The 18,086-nt window shown below is 39.4% G+C and overlaps 1 protein-coding gene across 1 annotated transcript in view; it reads left to right on the forward strand.

The window, feature by feature from the left end:
* The first annotated feature begins 6,795 nt into the window (after positions 1 to 6,795).
* PDE1C (phosphodiesterase 1C) overlaps positions 6,796 to 18,086 on the forward strand; it is a 38,966-nt gene continuing 27,675 nt past the window's right edge. Inside the window, exons 1-5 of the mRNA XM_029085861.1 lie at positions 6,796 to 6,902; positions 7,753 to 7,935; positions 9,700 to 9,766; positions 15,178 to 15,294; positions 16,610 to 16,750. Coding sequence (XP_028941694.1) covers positions 7,850 to 7,935; positions 9,700 to 9,766; positions 15,178 to 15,294; positions 16,610 to 16,750 — 411 coding nt within the window. The 5' untranslated portion in view covers positions 6,796 to 6,902; positions 7,753 to 7,849. The remainder of the gene's footprint in view (positions 6,903 to 7,752; positions 7,936 to 9,699; positions 9,767 to 15,177; positions 15,295 to 16,609; positions 16,751 to 18,086) is intronic.

The following is an 18,086-nucleotide window of genomic DNA, read 5'->3' on the forward strand; positions in this document are numbered from 1 at the left end:
ACTGGTCTGCGTGTGCTCTCTAACTCTGATACATCCTCAGAATATCAGATTTATTGGGTTTGTACATGCTGGTGAGACAACAGATGCACACCTATTTCTGTGTAGCAATTCTTGAGTAGAAATATAGTTCACTGCATAGCGAACAGCTGTTTCTCAAACTTACTCATGAATTTCCTACCAGTAATTATGGTGGTTTTCCAGAGAAAAACTGTCTTTCAGTTGGGCAGATGTTTGTCTTTCCAGCCTGTAGGAGTGACCCTTGGTCTTTTTCTGTGTATAAACTGAAGCTGGCATTTATGCAATTGGGTCTACTTCTGATTATTATTTTGTTAATTTCTAAAGCTTGTGGTTGATTTTTTTTAATGTTGATTTTTTTTTAAAAAGCCACTTGAGCTGGCTATCAAAAGAACGTGATCACAAGTGAGTTGTCTTTGAAATTATTCCCTTGGGTTTTCATGACAGAAGGAAATGAAATTCGTTACAATTTGACTAACAAAAGCTGCATAAACACAGACTGATAGCAGAAGGTGCCTCTTATTGATGCCCTCAGAGTGAGAGTGACAAGGTTTGCTGAATCTGAAAGTGTTCCTCACTGGTGTCTAATTGTAATGACGTTCTTTTTGTCTGCAGAAAACTCATGAATGACCTTATTGTAGCTGAGATCAATCTCACTGTGTGCCGTGTTTTGTTTGTGAACCTCTATGATGAACAGGACCATGAACAGAGTGTCTGTAACTGACATTAATGCTGACAATATTTGCAGGATAATTATGTGTATCTAAGCATTAATCATGGCAAGATTATTAGAAATGGTTTCTCAGATGGGTGTAGCAGCCTGCATTCTTTTCCAGTATCCAACAAGGAAACCTTTTACCAGTATCCCCACTTCCACTGGAAGTTTGTGACGTTTGAGACTGAAGGAAATGACTGAAGAGCCATGAGGCCATGAGAGCAAATCCGTTTCCTTACAGAATGTGTTACTGGTTCCTATATGTTTATGAGGGACCCCCAAACTGTTTGCTCATCAAGTGCAGTGCCAGAATTACACGAAATGCAGTGGAATATTGTCTACCTAAGGAAGTTTTGACTTAATTTTAAAAGTTGATTCCAAAGCTTTGGAAATTTGAGGAACAGGAAGAACAGATTATCTCCTGGGATACGAAATCAACTTTCAGGATATGAAACCTGATGTTTTGTTGCTACATACACTGTTTTTTGTCAGATGTCCATAAAATTCAGTTTTCTGCACAAAACTTTATTGTATTGTACGTTCTTGGTACCTCAGTAAAAGCTGGTACATCAGTAAAACTCTCGCAAAAGAGCTGAGAAGGGACATTCTCACGTATAGCTGTAGCCGTGGAATGATTTCGTGTTATGAAAAGGTTTTCTCTATTTGCGTTAATGAACTACGTATGTCTTTGAAAGGAAGTAAGAATGACACGTCTTTTCTGGGGCTATTGCAGCAGGAAGGCAGTAACTCATTTTAGCTAGCTGTGTCACTATTAGTGAGAAGTTCTAATGTAGCTCCAATCTCTTAAAGTTTTTCAGGACATTTTCATATTTTGCAGAAAGATAAATCAAAAGCCTTTTTTGGTGTGGTGTGGACCTCATCTACCTTCCACTCCTCCTCCTCAGATGGGAGACAGGAAACTTTGGATAGTTTCTTCCAGTCCATATCTGTAGCAAACTTCTGAGCTCACAACCCAGGCAAATAATCTGCCCATGAGGATTCTCTGGCCTAGGGTACAAGTCCTTTTTTCCCACCAAGCTGTTCTTTAGGACTGACCTTACCAAAGATGATTCCCTCAGTCTATCACCTGAGCTCTGGGATCTCCAATTTAAATATATGTTAAAAGGAACCAAGGGGAAATCACTTCAGCCCAGGGTTCCCCTGTCTGGTGAGGGCCTTGGCTACGTGGACAGGGCTTAGTTTGATAAGAAACTCCATTGCAGGCTTTCTTAATGAGACTTGTGTCAGGCTTAGCAGAGGCTTGTGAATAGCTTTTGATCTCAAAGAATTAGTGACGATGAAAGAACATTGTCTCAAGAGAGTTTTTAACCTGCTGTAGCAGTGCTGTGTTCAATAGCTTGCCCTCTTTTCCCAGCTGTAATAAAAAAATCTCTCTGCTTTTTACAAACCTCACCTATCAGGTAGTAGGCTAACGTGGTTGAAAGAACATACTAATCAGGTTCAGCAAAGCAGTCAATATCAAACTGTTAACTGTTAATATCAAGAGTAAAACAGGGATGAGGATTCCATCCTTGGTAATCTGTACTGACATTGGCTTTTTTTCTAATTTTTAATGTGCATTCAAAATAGTTTTTTTTCCTCAGCTGTCCTGATGGTATGACAATGATTCTTGGAGGAAAAGATTGAGTTGTACTGTTGAAAATGTGTGGTGAATCACAGTCATCAAGCTTTGAAAATAAATGTGGAGACTAGCCACTCAGCTTTGTAAACTTTACACCAGTTGAAGGAACTCGCCTCAAGTATTCAGACAATGTGTGTTTTGCATGTTAATTGAAGCTGACTGGTATCCAGACTGCGATGGTCTTAATCTTCTCTGCAGTGGTGTGTAATGCTATTAAAAAAAAAAAAAAATCAACAGCATAAAAGCAAGCCCTCTAGCTAAGGAGATAAATATTTGTACACAGATACTGTTTTATTTATAACAGAGAGGAGAATGCTTGGAGCGGTTACTCAGAAGTTTTACATTTCAAGAAGACGCTTCGCTTTTTCCCGTTACTCAGTTTGGATCTAGAGTGGCTTTGAGTCTTTGAGCTGTGTAATTTTCATAGACCAAGTTCAGTTGCTCGGTTTCTAGTAATTTGCTTTCTATCTCCCCAAATCTTACAATAGTTCGTACTTTAGGGAGACATTAAGAAGAGCAGGATCGGGTCTGTGGAACAGCGTAGGCTTTGGGTGATCTCTCACCTTCATTGGGGGTCCAGCCCGGCTGCTTTACACACAAATCATAGAATCATTGAATGTTGTGAGTTGGAAGGGACCCACAAGGATCATCGAGTCCAACTCTTGCCCTGGCATAGGACAGTCTGCTGAATTCAGTGGGATTGTTTGCAGGTACTCTCAGGGTTTTTTGTGGTGGGTACATACAGATGTTTTCCTTGTAAGGGCAGTGTGGGAGGCTGGATTCTGGAATCATCCCTTTTCCAAGAATTTACACTGACTTGAGCTCCCTCTGGGGTCAGAGAAAGTTAAAATGCATAGCATTATTCAGGACCAGATTTTTTTCCTTGGGCAGTTAAGGGATTATTCCAAGCACTAAAATGTGAAGTAACTGTGAGCAGAACAAATGCTCTCAGACCTTTTCCATAATATTTGGCACATGTTCACAGAAAATTTGCAGGCTGGAGGAATAGCTTCCCTTGGAAATCTAATTTAAAAAGGCATTAGCTGTATCTTAATATAATAAAACAACTAGATTTAGAGATAATGTTTTGTGACTAACTAGTTCTTTGTAACTACTGTGTTTATAACCATAGTCTGCGAAACTTTCAGCTGACCTATAGCCTGGCTCGCTTGTGGCATATACCATGGTCTTAGAAATGGTTCACACCTTCCTTCTGGCTTGGGATGTCCTTATGCACAGGAATTGGCTGCTTCTCCTCCAATTATCTCTGTGGACTTCAATGGAACTAGATCTGGTAGATCTGTGCAAATTTTTAGCTCTGAACTTGTAAGGAAAAGGAGAAAAAAAAAAAGAAACAATGAAAATGTAGGTTTTGATCAGTCTATAATGAACTTTTTAGAACAGAACAAGACATGCTTTGGTTGAAAAAAGTATTTTGTTCATACAAAACAGACACTTACAATAAAAGCAAAGTAAATGATGAACTGAGTTCCTTAAATTGCTTATGATAATTAAATCAGTATGTTTCTTTTCATCCGTAGCCTGATAGACTCAGCATTTTCCTGTGAGGTGGTGCATGTGACTGAAGTTACTCGCTTGCTGCAATGACTAGTCTGTGGGGTAAAGATAGGAAGCCAGCATCTCGCCCTCTGCTTCCTTTGCTTTAACACAAGCTCCTGAAAATAAAACATGTTAAAAGTTGGTGGTAATGTTTTTGTTTCAGTCAAAAAAGGTTTGTCGAATTTGATGGAATTCTGGAATTACTTCAGCCACCCTGAAAGAGAATTTTTCAGCTAATAAATTTGCCTGGGTGCCCTTCAGTGGGACAGCCTGGCCTTAACTTTAGGATTGCATTTAAGACTATTGAAAAAAAAAAAAATAGAGATACATGGAATGCATAAAAGACAAACTATCACCAGTCTCTTCTTTAGTAAAGGTAACTGGCAGCAGCTGCTGTGACTCAATGAATCAGAAATAGTTGTAGATAATGGATGGTAAGACAAAGACAATGTAATTTTTTTTCACATGAGAGCGGATGATTGTGTGACAAGGTTTTATTATAACAACTGTACTTCTGTTTTTCCAAATGATTGATGCATGCAGTACTCTGCATAATCTTGTTTGAAGATGAATGTTGGTGCCACGAAGCAACCATTACTCACTGTGCTATTATTGAATATGAATTTTGAATGACTTGTGGCAGAGAGCTGCTGGGTACTTAAATCAATGAAATAAAAGTCAGGAAGAGCTGGAGATAAGGTTCCTCCTGCAATATTGACTCTTGTGTCTTGTGTACAAACAATGTTTCTGGAAACTAGTTAAGGGGTCACATCTTTGGACTCCCCATACATGGGAGGAAGGAAGGAGGAGGCATATGAACCAGTGCTTACTGTTTGGAGGTGGAAGTTGGTTCGATTTTTTCTCTTCCTCCTGTCCTGCATTGGCAAGAAAAGCTGGGAATGGGTAGGAGGGATCAATGGTTTGGCTCTAGGGAGGAGGTAAACTCATCTTCTACATGTGCTGCTTGAGACTGGAATCAACCTGAAAGGTTGGGGAGCACCTTTCCTAGCTCTTCTTATCAAACACTATTTGTTGCTCTCACACCTGGTGATGCAGTTACACAGAAGAGGGGTATGGGAGCACTGAGCCATCTTTCTTCTTCCATGGGGGTGTGGTTCCTCCATGGATTCCCCAAGCTAGGTTCCGGGATTGGTGGGAAACCTGCTGGCATAGTTGAATACTCTCCACCTGGCTTACAGAGATGAGTTGTATTCAGTGTATTTGTACATCACTGACCTTCCCATTTACATTCTCACATCAGGAATGAAGTATTGGACAATTATTTCATTTTTTGACCACTGAGAAGCGGATGGGTTAATCTGCCCGGAGAGGAGGGTCTACTTCTTGCTCAAGATTCTTTGTAAAGCAAAATATGTAGCTGTGTGTCAGCAATAACACTGTCAGTACGAGTAGCATTTATGGGACCTAGCCAGAGGAAAAATCAGTATTTTTTATGATTTTTGTTCTCCACAGCCTCCCTGTTTATGTGGGGAAAGGAGCGGGGAAGGAAACCCAGCTGGAAAGAGTTGTTGGTGCAATGTTTATGGGCAGACTGACTACTCCTCAGTTCTGCCATGAGATACAGCTCCATGGAGACTTGATTTCTCCTGAGAGCACTGATACCACATGGGCATTGTGATAGCAAGGGAATACAGATACTCACTTCGTTTTTAGAGCTTCATGCACATGTCTGGTGGAGGAGGTTGGGCTCCCACTACAGTTAATAAAGTGAGAGTTGGCACCTATATTGGGCTCTAGCTCTGAATCACCTTGTAGAAAAGGCTATTTTTTTCTCCATGGACTGTAGAAAAAGCTGAGGAAGAGCAGTCTCCTAGGTAGGAGACAAATTTTACGTGACATGACTACTCCTCTACATTTTTGCATCTTGAATGGGACAAATTAACAACTTGTGATTTCTGCTACACTATTAAATGTATATTTGAATGTTTATTTTACTGCTGCTTAACGAGGATGAAGACATTCACAAAAATGGTTTAACATGTCAAATCTTTATCCCATTGTCCTTTTAAAGGAATGATAATTTTCTTCTTCTAATTGTAAGCCTGCATATTATTGGATTGTTTAAAATATTTATATTTTACTCTTACATTTTTTTCTCCTCTTTCTTCTCTTTTTTTTTTTTTTTTTTTTTTCTCCTTTGTCTCAGAAAGCAGAGTGAAGGAGAGGAATAGGCAAAAGAAAATTGCACAAATATATTAATTGTCTTTGACACAGGAGACATTTTCTGCACAAATTTTTGTTTCCAGAAAGTCTGTTCCCCCCTTAATAATAATAATAACAACAACATGATAAAAACACTTCCATGAATTCTGTTTAATAGAGATAGAATAGCCTAAGGGTGATCTCTTGATCTAATGAAAATCATAGCATTTCCTAACCTTGTATAGTATTTCTGCAACAGTATCCCTAAATATACTCTAATACAATTTTGTATATGTGTACACCAATCATCACAAATGACTGACATTTGTCAACAGATGCTACTCAAGAAGTTACTTGCTTTCTTATGGCTGAAATGAAATTCCTCTCTCTTAGCTCCTGTGTTAAATTCCAACTTGAACTTATTTCAGTATGAGTAAGGGACAGTCATAACTCGCTGACTTATTTGAGCCTAAATATAATGTGATGTTTGCCTGGCGTTATTGTGACTGATGTTTGAAAAGTGATTTTTGCTGATTTCTTATATATGGCTTAAAGAACCTTGTAGACTTCCAAAAGTTTTCACCTGCCAATCATATATGTTAGGTCTCATGCTGGATCTGATTTTGAACTGACGCTTATTCTCAAACCTATTTCTTTTTGTACTAATCAAATTTCTCTTTTCCTTTTCTGTAGATTGCGATCTTTGGTAAAGCAGTTAGAGAGAGGGGAAGCTTCAGTTGTCGACCTAAAGAAGAATTTGGAATATGCTGCGACTGTTCTTGAGTCGGTATACATTGACGAAACTAGGTGAGTTAACTACAGACATCAGCACTCTTCTTATATCTAGTACCAAGGACATAAAATTGTAATTTACATCTCAATTGGGAAAGTTGTTTTAGCCAAGATTTATTACTCACAGACAATATTTTTTTAATCATTAAAATATTGTATTCTGTGTAGAGCAGATCTTAAATCCTTGGTCTAAAAGCTTCTTTAAGTTTCCTGGGGCAGGAGGGGAGATCAAAAGCAGTCAGAAATTTAATATATTGTCACTTGAAGAAATGTTTTCATAATAATTGTGTCCCACTTTTTCTGCAAGTTTCTAAATTCCTGCTCCTCTGTTCCTTTTGAATAGTGTTAAATCTTTTCACTTGTATCATCTTTGAAATAAATAAATAAATTACTCTAGGTCACGATAGAGGTAGATTGGTAAGATGCTGCAGAGGAGTTCCCCTCTCTGTTATATGCCATTTCTCTAATGCTAAGTGCACTTGTAGAGTCACCTCAGATGACCAGAGTGGAAAAGGACTGTATGATACTAACTGGGAAGTTAGATGTAACCATAAATGATCTCTGAAGGGCAGAAAGGTCAGGAGTATCGACGAGCCGAAGATGAGAAGTCAGTGGATGGTGATGTAGTTGCACTTAAGAAGGCTGATACTTGTTTGTTGACCTAGTAGTGAGTTTCCCAATCTGGCATTTAATTATACAAGAGAATAAACACAGTTGCAAACTTGTACAATTGTGTTCCATTAGGGCTGATGAGCCAAAGACTTTTAACAGTTACCTTAATTAGAATATATATTTCTGTTTGTTAATAATGTTGCAGTGCTCTCCAAGGGAGTCTGTTTATCCACCTTTTTCCTCCCCCTTCTAGGCGTTTACTGGACACGGAAGATGAGCTCAGTGACATCCAGTCTGACTCTGTGCCCTCGGAGGTCCGGGACTGGTTGGCTTCTACCTTCACGCGGCAAATGGGAATGATGCTCAAAAGAACAGAAGAAAAACCCCGGTTTAGGAGTATTGTCCATGCAGTACAAGCTGGGATATTTGTGGAAAGGTAAAGGAGCATGTAATTACTTTGTTCTAGTAGCTGCCCAGGTACCATAGATTGCACCTGTAGTATGTGATGACGCAGTGGAAAGAGATGGAGGAGAGTTCCTTAGGCCAGAAGACCTCAGAGAACTAGGAGATGACTGTATTGAATGAAGAATACTTTAACATGCTTCTAATGATGTTTCTGCACAAATCTGGATTGCACCTCAGAACCTGGGATTAAGTAATAGATTGCAACCTGAAACAGCACATACTGATCTGTTCTTAGCATAACACAGATGTAATAGCACGGTTAGAATGATTTTGACAGAGAATGTGCACCTCTGCATAGCCCTAGGTCAAGAGTGACAGCTTTTAAAATTTGGTCAGCCCAGACTGAGCCCTCTCTTGCCTCTGTTTACCTCTGTGTCTAGTATTTCTTATGAAGAAATGCAAAGAAACTGAAGAAAATCCTGTATCATAGTGTTATTGGAATGAACTATAGACCACGACTGATGTGAAAATTTTGGAGCTCAGGGAGGAGTTAAAAAAACCACATTGAGTCCTCTCAGCCTTCTCTGTTGTGATTTGCATCAGAACCTACTGCTAAAATTGATTTCATTTTCCGAACCCTTTAAAAACATTTAGTCATTTTAATTTTGACAGCTCTTTGTGAATTAACCCTCACTCTCAGGGAGGGTGTTGCTCAACAAGGAAGTAAATCAACTACAGAGACCAGGCTGCAGAAGGCTTTCCCAGCTGATCTGAATCACTGTCGCCAAAGGAGCAAGTGTTCATTTATGATATAGCACCAGAGCAGGGTTGTGGCTCTCCTGAGCTAAGGGAGAGGGACTCTGGCTGAATTGTCACTTAAGAGAAGGCTATGGGGCTCCTGGCTGGAGGGGGTAAGAGATTCTGTAATTTGGGGAATGGGTAAATTTAGTTCTCCAAAGGAGGCTGACTTTTTTTAGGTCTGAGTGCAGAACATGACAAAGGAAAAGGGAAGTGGGGGAAGACTTCACACAGAATAATCCCAAATGGGAGAACTGTCCATCATCTCCTTTTAGTCCTGTGTTGCTTAAGTGCAAAAAAAGGGTGACCTGCAGAAAGGCATTTTAGCTATGACAGTGTTTCTGTAGTTTCTAAGCCTGTTAAACACAGCGTGACCTGAAAACAAGTTTAAAATCTGGCACATACTTCAGTGCTTTGTTTCGTATGGTTGCAGATGCTGAGTATTGCCTTATTCTTTCTCTCTCTCTCTCCCCCTCAAACACACACACATACACATGGCGAATGCCCAGAAGATTTTATACCAATCTTAAAAAAAAAAATACGGACAAAAGTAACAGCTGTATGGAACTGGAATGGATTCATTGCAGATAACACATGATTTCTGAAGTACATTCAGAATTAGCTTGCATTTGGATCAGCAGGGACTAAGGGAACTGAAGGAGCGGTGTGGTCATCTGCAGAGGAAAATGGAGAACATGTTGTTTATTAGAGTGTAGCCTTTCTCTCTGATGATGGCAGATTCTCTCTGATGTCCTGCTGGGTAACCAAGCTAAGAGATACTGAAGAGTGTATAGTCCCAAGTTAGACTATACAATAAGAATGGTATAGAGAATATTGTGCAAGTTAGGAACAAGAAAGAAAAAAAAATTAAACAAATTGCAGTTAGGGTTCCTGGGTTAAATAATGTCTCCTGTAATGGTCTATTGCTCTATGATTTTTGTTTGTTTGTTTTGCTTAATTCTATTTATGTGTTTCCTTATCTATTTTATCTTGGTAGAATGTACAGACGAACTTCAAATATGGTTGGTTTGAGCTACCCACCAGCTGTAATTGGAGTGCTAAAGGTAATCCAAATCAAAAGGTGTTGGGGGGCGGTTCAAAACATCAACACTGCGATATTTGACTTGGTTAGGGAGTCTGAGTACTTGCCCTTTCCTTCTCTCTGACATTTAGTTTAGTTCATATACATTAATCATTTACTGGCCTAATGGGATATCCTTTCAATAAAGAAAGAATAGAGTTCAAGGCTGCAACCATTTTTTAGGTTGTTCTAGATTATGGTGATTAAACTGAGGACTTAGTAACATGCTGGAATCAATCACAACCTTCCACAGGGAAGAAAGAAAACACAGATGGAGAGAGGTGGAGAAGGAAGAGGATCAATTGCTGTGAGTGAAGGGAATTTCTTGCACTGCTCAGCTTCAGTTCTTCAAGATGACAATCAGTTTAGGAATAATGACCCTTTTATGAGTTTTGAGGTTTCAGGGGAGAACTCGTTAGTCAGAAGTAGTCTGAAACAAAAAAGGTTCAATCCATGGCATAATTGCAAGTTTCTTGATTTAGGCACGAATTATCAAGACTACAAACACAAATTAGCAACCAACTGCCTACACAGCAGCTTTGCAGAATATGTGTTGCATGTGATTCAACCATGCCATGCAGTGATGAAAACTAGTGATACAGTGGGGCAGTACACAGGGACATTATGTGTAAAGCTCATGAAGCAATCCTTCTGTTGTACTCCACACTGGAAATACCTACAGCTAGCGTGCCAATTCCTTTTTATTTTGGATAGTACAACTCATCGAAAGATGTGGAGTAATTACAGAAGGTCCATTGAATGCAAGAAGAATGATCAAACATGCCTTTCACGTACAGAATCAAAACATCCATCCACACCTTTTTCCAACTGCAGGTTGACAAGTGTTAGCTTCACTCCTGCAAATGGGATCTAAAGTCTTTGTTCTTTTAGAACTACACTCCATAGCCAGTTTATGAAGAATGTATCTCTAAAGGTACCTCTTCTCCTGAGTTTCTCAGCAGTAGCAAGACAATCTAAGACCCATCAGCTACTCTCAACTGACTTAAACTTTACAGAATCTTGCTCCTCTTTCTATCTTTTTAAATTATTAAGGGTCATAAAGAGAACTGATCATGCTTGAGTAATTTAAAACACCTCAATAACAACAAAGGTGTTGACTAATTTTGCTCAGCGTAAAGTAATGACCGCTTGACCACTGTGTGCTCTAGGATAGTATATTTATTGAAACTATTTTAAGAACATGTCTTTTCCTGGATGGCCTTGGGGTTGGTAGCGGATGTGGTTAAAATGGGAGTTACTTGTTTTGAAGAAGTCTTCTGTCTTTGAAATAATACTTCATCTTAAATTTCTCAGTCCTGTCTCCTTAATGGAAAACAGTATGGTTTTTTTGCTTGCTTCAGTCCAGTAAGGCCAAGTAAAAAAACCTTAGAACTACCCAGCTGCTTGGTGTGCTCTGTAAAATGAGCTGATGGTTTAAGCATGGAAAAGTGTGTAGGAGGGTACCACACACATCTCTTCAGCTGTTCTAATAAGGACAAGGATTGAGATGACATGGAGTCAAAACTAGCTTCTTCTCTTTCTGTTCTCCTTTTTGCTGCTGTGGCCAACAGTGCAGTGGTCTGCACTGAGTAACCCAAAACTGTGGGAATCAGCTTAGCAAAATGAGGTTGGTTTTAATAAAACAATGAAATACTACAACTTCTGCAAAAAAATGCAGATGGAGTGGAAGCAGTGGAAGTCCTAGGTGTATAATCTCTCTCACTTTTTCAGTGGATGAAAAGTTAGACAGTTTTTTGAATTGGTTGCCCAGCATCTCTCTCTTTATCTATCTATTGGATACTGATTTTTCTACTGCAGTAGCCTGTTGCCTTTCTTCATGACATGAGTGTGATGATGTAAGGCCTGTTGTCACAAAAGACATGATCAGCCTTGTCTTGCACTTGAATAGTGGCCCTACATACCATTCATAGAGACATGTTTGAATAAATAAGTATATTAATTTGCCCAGTAAATTGTGGTGATCTACTGTTCAGCAGTCTAGTACTAGAGACAGAACTTCACATTAACGAGCTGCTGAAGTAGTTACCTGCTTTAGAAGTGATTTTTTCAGCCTTTCCTGATGCCCGTGCTGTCATGGCGATATTTTCTGAGCTAGTTAATATACAGTTAATGAACGCAGAACCTGTAGTCACTTACAATATCTGCAGTATAGATTTCTGCTTGTCTGTGGCTACGAAAACATCAGGCTTTCCAGTAATGTTGAGGAGAGTAACATTTATCCCTGAATCTACTTGTTAGCTTGTAAAACAAATCAAGTCTCCAAGGTTAAGGACAGGTAGAAAGGCAGGAAACAGCATTTAGGAAGATCTGGTGTTTCACTTAATCTCTAGGTTCCCCCAAGCAGTGAAGCAATCACCAAGTAATAAGGGCACAGGACTGAGAAGTAAGACACCTTGGGTCTTATTTGCAGTTACACCATGGTGGGTATATGTGACAGCAGAACAGCTTATGACGCTTCAGCTGAGGCTACAGGCCCTCAGACATGTGACCTAGAGATATGTGTAGCACAGAAGGTTTCCCATCCCTTGCTTCTCCTGTTCTCTTTAGGGAGAAGGAAGAGTTTTTCTCCTCTACCACAAGATATCTGTGAAGTTCTGCCTCCTTTTAGATCTCTCCCCAAAACAGGGATCACTTCTGTGTTAAATTTGTTTTTTAAAGTAATAAAGTCCACTGATTTTCAAAGCATAAGTGGTGTTGCTGCAAGCCTCTAAGCCATCTGTGACACTTCCATGCTTCTGTTACGATGATTTTTCCCCCTAGTTGTTCAGGGTAAAATACTGGTGGCATTGTCAGTAGCAAAACTTTTGTTGACTTGACAAGAGCAAGGATTTCTCCCTCAGTAAAATCTAAATAGCTCTGCTGTGGAACTTACTGTCTATGTGGTTAACCATTATTTCATGCAAAAGAACAATTCTGATGTACTATTTGCAATTTTGCAATTTGATAATTTTTTTCTGCTGCAAGAGCACAACAATAACTACAGGAAAAACATATAAAGTAACAAAACCCTTTTATTTCTACAAGGTAAGATTACCTTACGGTGAATTAAATTTCAGCATAGTTGAGACATTCTTTTCAATGCTGTAGAGCTGAAAAGTAAATTATTATATACAAGCAATTGTTAAATTAATTTGCGTCACTGATTAAGTGATTACAAAATAAAAACACTCAAAAGTCAGGAAAATACTTAAAATTGACTGAGTGGATGCTTTGGACATTGTTTTTCTTGCCCTTTTTCTAAGTTTGTTCAAGGGCTTCAAAATGTTTTCTTGGTGGAACTGTTTCCTCTCTTTGTTGTTTTTCCTCTCCGTGCCTTCAGAAAGTGCTGAAAAATTGCAATTTATGATTGCTCTTCTGTGACTTGGGCCACAGATCATCTCTGGAGAAGCTTGACCTTACCTTCAGTGTGTGAGCTCCACACAGCTTGTGAAATCAACTGCTCCACAAACAAGTGTTTTACTGGGATAGGTGAAAGCAGAGCTGAATCTTCAGCATCCTTGATATTCACTCACTAATTAGCCTCTCCATGGACCATACGTCCACAAGAGGCATACTCAGCTCTGTGTAATCAACACTGTGCAAGGAGCAAGGTTGTCAGGATCAGCCCATGCTGGAAAGAGCCAGTACCAAAATACACTGGTCTCATTCAGAACATAAGAAGTCCTGTAGCTATGCTAATGTATGGGTGACTGATCACAAGGTAGTTAAAGGTCACTGCCCTTTGCGTTTGACTTAAAGTCAGGTCCTTACCTGGAACATGACCACGATGACAAACAGCAAAGGTGAATGGGGCTTTAAGAAATTGGTAGGTAATTGTAATTTAGCATTTTTAGTATTGCTAAAAAAGATGGCAGATTTTTAGATGAACTTGAATCCTTAACAGCACTCAACATTATGCCTAGCCAACCCCCAGAGCAGCTGCGCACATGCATGTGTGAAATGTAGTAATCTTTCTTTCTTGGTCAAAGTGCCACAAGGAAATGGGAGGTAACGTGCAACAGAGTTTGAAAGTGGAGGGAAACTTCAATGTACAGATGTCAATCTTTAATATGTGGTTTAAAAAGAGATATTTGGATAAATCCCTGTGGGAAGTACATCAAAGTTCTCAGCAGGCAAGAGAGATTGAGAGCTGATCCTGTGCTGGATGCAGCTGCATGGTTGATCTGTATATCATTTTTCTAGCTGTAACTCCTTCCACACCTTTCCTCTTTGTTGCTGGGAGGAGGAGAGAAATGTTCATAGGTTTTCAGGAACATCCAGTTCTGAGATCAAGGAGATTTATCTTGCTAGATAGTGAGTGCTGTCAGCTCCCACAGCCTTCCCTAAAAGTTAAGATTTGAACTCCACCTTCTGCAAGGAGGTTTATACCTTATACTTTAGCTTTATGAGCTGGGTAGTGAACTTCCCCTCCTCAGTCTCTTGACTGAGCACCCTGCAGCATTAATATATCATTTACAGATGACTGGAACTTTCCCAACTGGAATTACATATTTACTCTTCTGTTATAAAGGTTGTTTTTTATATAATTGTTAACATTTAATGTAACATTACTGTGATTTTCTCCTGCTCTGTAGTTTTTTGAAAGCCCCAGTGGACTCACTTATCTTTTAAAAAAAAAAAAAAAGGAAAGTTAGGGCCACACTGTCTTCGGGCAATTTAAGCTGCAATAATCACAATTCAGGATTAATATTAAAATCAGAAGGAACTAAGTTGCTCTTTGGGTCTAGCAAGGTAGTTCTAGTTACTTATTATTTTGGTTGATAGAACAGTAAGTGATAAAAATATGACTACGGGTGCCTGTATTTTTTTTACTGCAAAAAACATACCACTTTATTCTGTTTAAAGCCATGAGTGAAGCATTGGTGTGCTTTGCTCACAATACAAAGTCATAAAAACTCTATAGGGAAAGCAAAATCCAGAGGTTTTAATATCATTAAAGAGCATATCTCCATTATTCCTGTCTTTTTCAAAGTTAATATTATTTTTCATAGACATAGCATGTGTGTAGGGGACAGAGAAGTTACCCACAACAGGGCCATCTCAATGTTTCCAGTACTGAAGCAGACCAGGATTCTTATCTTTTTGGCTTCAACTTTTGCTGATTAAATTCTGGTGTGGAGAATTGACATGTTTAGAATAAACAACCAGCATCCGTGTTGATAATGGAAGCTTCTTAAACATGAGTCATACAGTTCTGATGAGAAAATTAGACTCTACATTGGTTAAATGGAATTAAAGTTAAAAAAATAAAAAAAGCTATACACTTAACATTGCTGCTCTAATTCTCCATTTGTAGATGTAAACAAATAGAATTTGAACTAGCGTTGTAAAAGAGGTGACCATTCTAACTGTCTTTTCTCCCTACTCTTGCAGCATGTAGACAAGTGGTCCTTTGATGTATTTGCACTAAACGATGCCAGTGGGGATCATGCACTGAAATTTATTTTCTACGAACTTCTCACACGTTATGATCTGATCAACCGTTTCAAGGTCAGTAGTTAGAAGATGGGTCTCTTCTTCCGTCTTGGATTTCACTGAACTTCTCTCCCATCCTCCTTTGTTCCATTAAAAATGCAATTTTAATGCCATTTGAAGGCTTCATGGACACTTCACTTTCCCCAGTAAGCAAGACCAAATGTTAGCTAAGAAGTACTTTTCATTGCGATGGGACACTATGAAGTAGGTGGGGTTCCAAACAGGCTTCCCCATGAAATCCATTGGAAATTTTGTATTTGATTCTGTGGGAACCATGGTGTTATTCTCCTGAGATTCATAGGACTCTCAAGTGCGCAGGCAAAAAAAGGAGAGCTTGGATTCAAATTCAAAGTCATCAAAAGAAGCTTGGCCAGCAGGTTGAGGGAGGTGATTCTGCCGCTCTACTCTGCTCTGGTGAGACCCCACCTGCAGTGCTGCGTTCAGCTCCGGAGTCCCCAGCACAGGAAAGACATGGACGTGCTGGAGTGGGTCCAGAGGAGCAACGTGAGAATGATCAGAGAGATGAAACACCTCTCCTATGAGAAAAGGCTGAGAGAGTTGGGGTTGTTCAGCCTAGTTGAAGACGTTTCTTCTTATTGTAGGGGCATTGGACTACATGACCTTTAAAGGTCCCTTCCAGCCCAGACTGTTCTATGGTTGTTAGAGAGGTTTGCAGATACAAATGCTATGGATCTTTTCCTCCAGCTTTGAACAGGTTTAAATTTGGATGGCAGAAACACTGCTTTCAGATCTTGACCATTCTCCTCACCCAAATACTCCACTGTCCCTTCCTCCACCGAAACTTCCACTCCCTGAGGTCCCCACTCACTTTGGCTGGAAAGGATTCACAGATCTCTGGCTGATAAATGATGCTGCTCTTTAGTAGAGTGTCTCAGACTTGCTGTATGTTGTGTTTCATTAGAAAATCTGGAATGTGACTAGTAAAGCAGAAATATATTCCGATGGGTTGTGAGGGGAACAGAGAGATGCTCGTGGCCTAATTAGAATTATTTCTCCAGGTGCAATCAATCAAGTGCTCCCTGTTACTTTTCATATTGCATGTGTCTTCCAGATGGCAGTTCGTAGTACTCGCTTGTGTGTGTTTATATGTGGGAATGATTCATCCATAGTGTACTTAGGGATGGGAAAGCCAGTTGGAGGAAGTAACCTGGCTTCACTCTCTCTCGAGTATCTGTTTCAGATGTTTTAGCTTGTTATTGATTTGTGAAGTATAAACTGCTCTTTGGAACCTCTTATTAAAATGCTTCCCTCCAAATGCTAGCCATTAAAGGCGATTATTTTGTTTGTAATTCTGTGCTGTTTCCCTCAGATCCCCATTTCTGCCCTGGTGTCCTTTGTGGAAGCTCTGGAGGTTGGCTACAGTAAACACAAAAATCCTTATCACAACCTAATGCACGCTGCAGATGTGACACAGACGGTCCATTACCTCCTTTTCAAGACAGGCGTTGTGGTAAGTACACAAGTTGGCATCCTGAATATATAATGAGATTACAACAGTTTTGGCTTATTATGGAGATTATACTTATCCACAGTGGAACCCGTTTGCACTGTAGACAAACTTCAGTGGATATAGCTGTACTAATGGAAGTAGAGATTTAGGTTTATTTAGAGATAACAAATCAGTGCTGCCTGAAGTTTGAAGTGACAAGTAAAAACTGTTCAGTATTAAAATACTTTCTTTTTTAATGTCTGGAGTATTTTTCCTCTGTGTTTCAGAGGAAACGATGTTCTGAACTATGTGCAGAGGTCAGAGAATGTGCATATTCCAGATCTACATCTGTGAAAGGGAAACCAGAATTTGTGTGCTTGTGAGCATGTGTACATACTGGCACTGAAGTCAGTGACTCATCTGCCTGAGCCCTTTGCTTTCGTATTCCTACTGTAATAAACTATGCAGAAAGTATCCTGTGCAGACTGTGATGATGGAGTTGCACTCCAGAGGACATAGTGAAGTGTCTGCTCTTTCCCAGGAATATTCCCAAGCACTTATTGTTCCCACAGCCAAATGATATGTGGCTTTGGTTTAGGAATTAATGTAGCACAATAAGAAACCACTCTTATGCTACTGGGAACAAGGGACTCGCAACACTCTGTGCCAACAGTGACGTTTCAGCTTTGCTTCCCTTGTTAGAATGCCTTTTTTAACTTTGGGGTTTTTTGTTGTTTCTTTCCTTTTTTTCATTAGTTTCGACCTCACCTCCCCTGCAGGATACGACACATCTAAATGTGCATAGATTGATGTAGTTTGAAAACAAGCTCTTGAGGTTATTGCTACTGCCCTCCCGCTCACAGCAGGGCTAGCTTTTAACATGCATTGTATGTTCACACATGGTAAAGAAATGTAGAGGACATTTTCTTATTTCCAGAATTTGTTCACATCAATATCTTATTCTTACTGTAGTGTGCATAGTTGTTCAGTTCATCACTTTCACAATATTTATGGAAGGAACTTGGACATGCTGGAATGTAAGACACCGGTTTCAGGAGGTGTGTTGAGGCCATTGGTTTAATTCTTCACTGGGATGAAGATAAAGACTTGTGAGAGAATCATACAGTAAAATAGAAAAAAACCTCCCTCATTTATCTTGTTAACTAGTTATTTGCAGTGTGGAAAAAGTACTTTTTTTCCAATTCAGATAGTCTGTATAGTGGTAATTTATTCTAGTCTCCAAGGGAGGAAACAATTGTCTAGTTTTATCTTTACATGGTTCATTTGCCTTTGTCATAGTCCCTGTTATTTACAAGCTCTCTCAGCAGTTTTGTTCGAGGCTTCTTTTTTCTTCTAT

This window comes from Antrostomus carolinensis, unplaced genomic scaffold, assembly GCF_000700745.2.
Source record: "Antrostomus carolinensis isolate BGI_N321 unplaced genomic scaffold, ASM70074v2 scaffold2777, whole genome shotgun sequence".
Taxonomy (NCBI): Eukaryota; Metazoa; Chordata; class Aves; order Caprimulgiformes; family Caprimulgidae; genus Antrostomus; species Antrostomus carolinensis.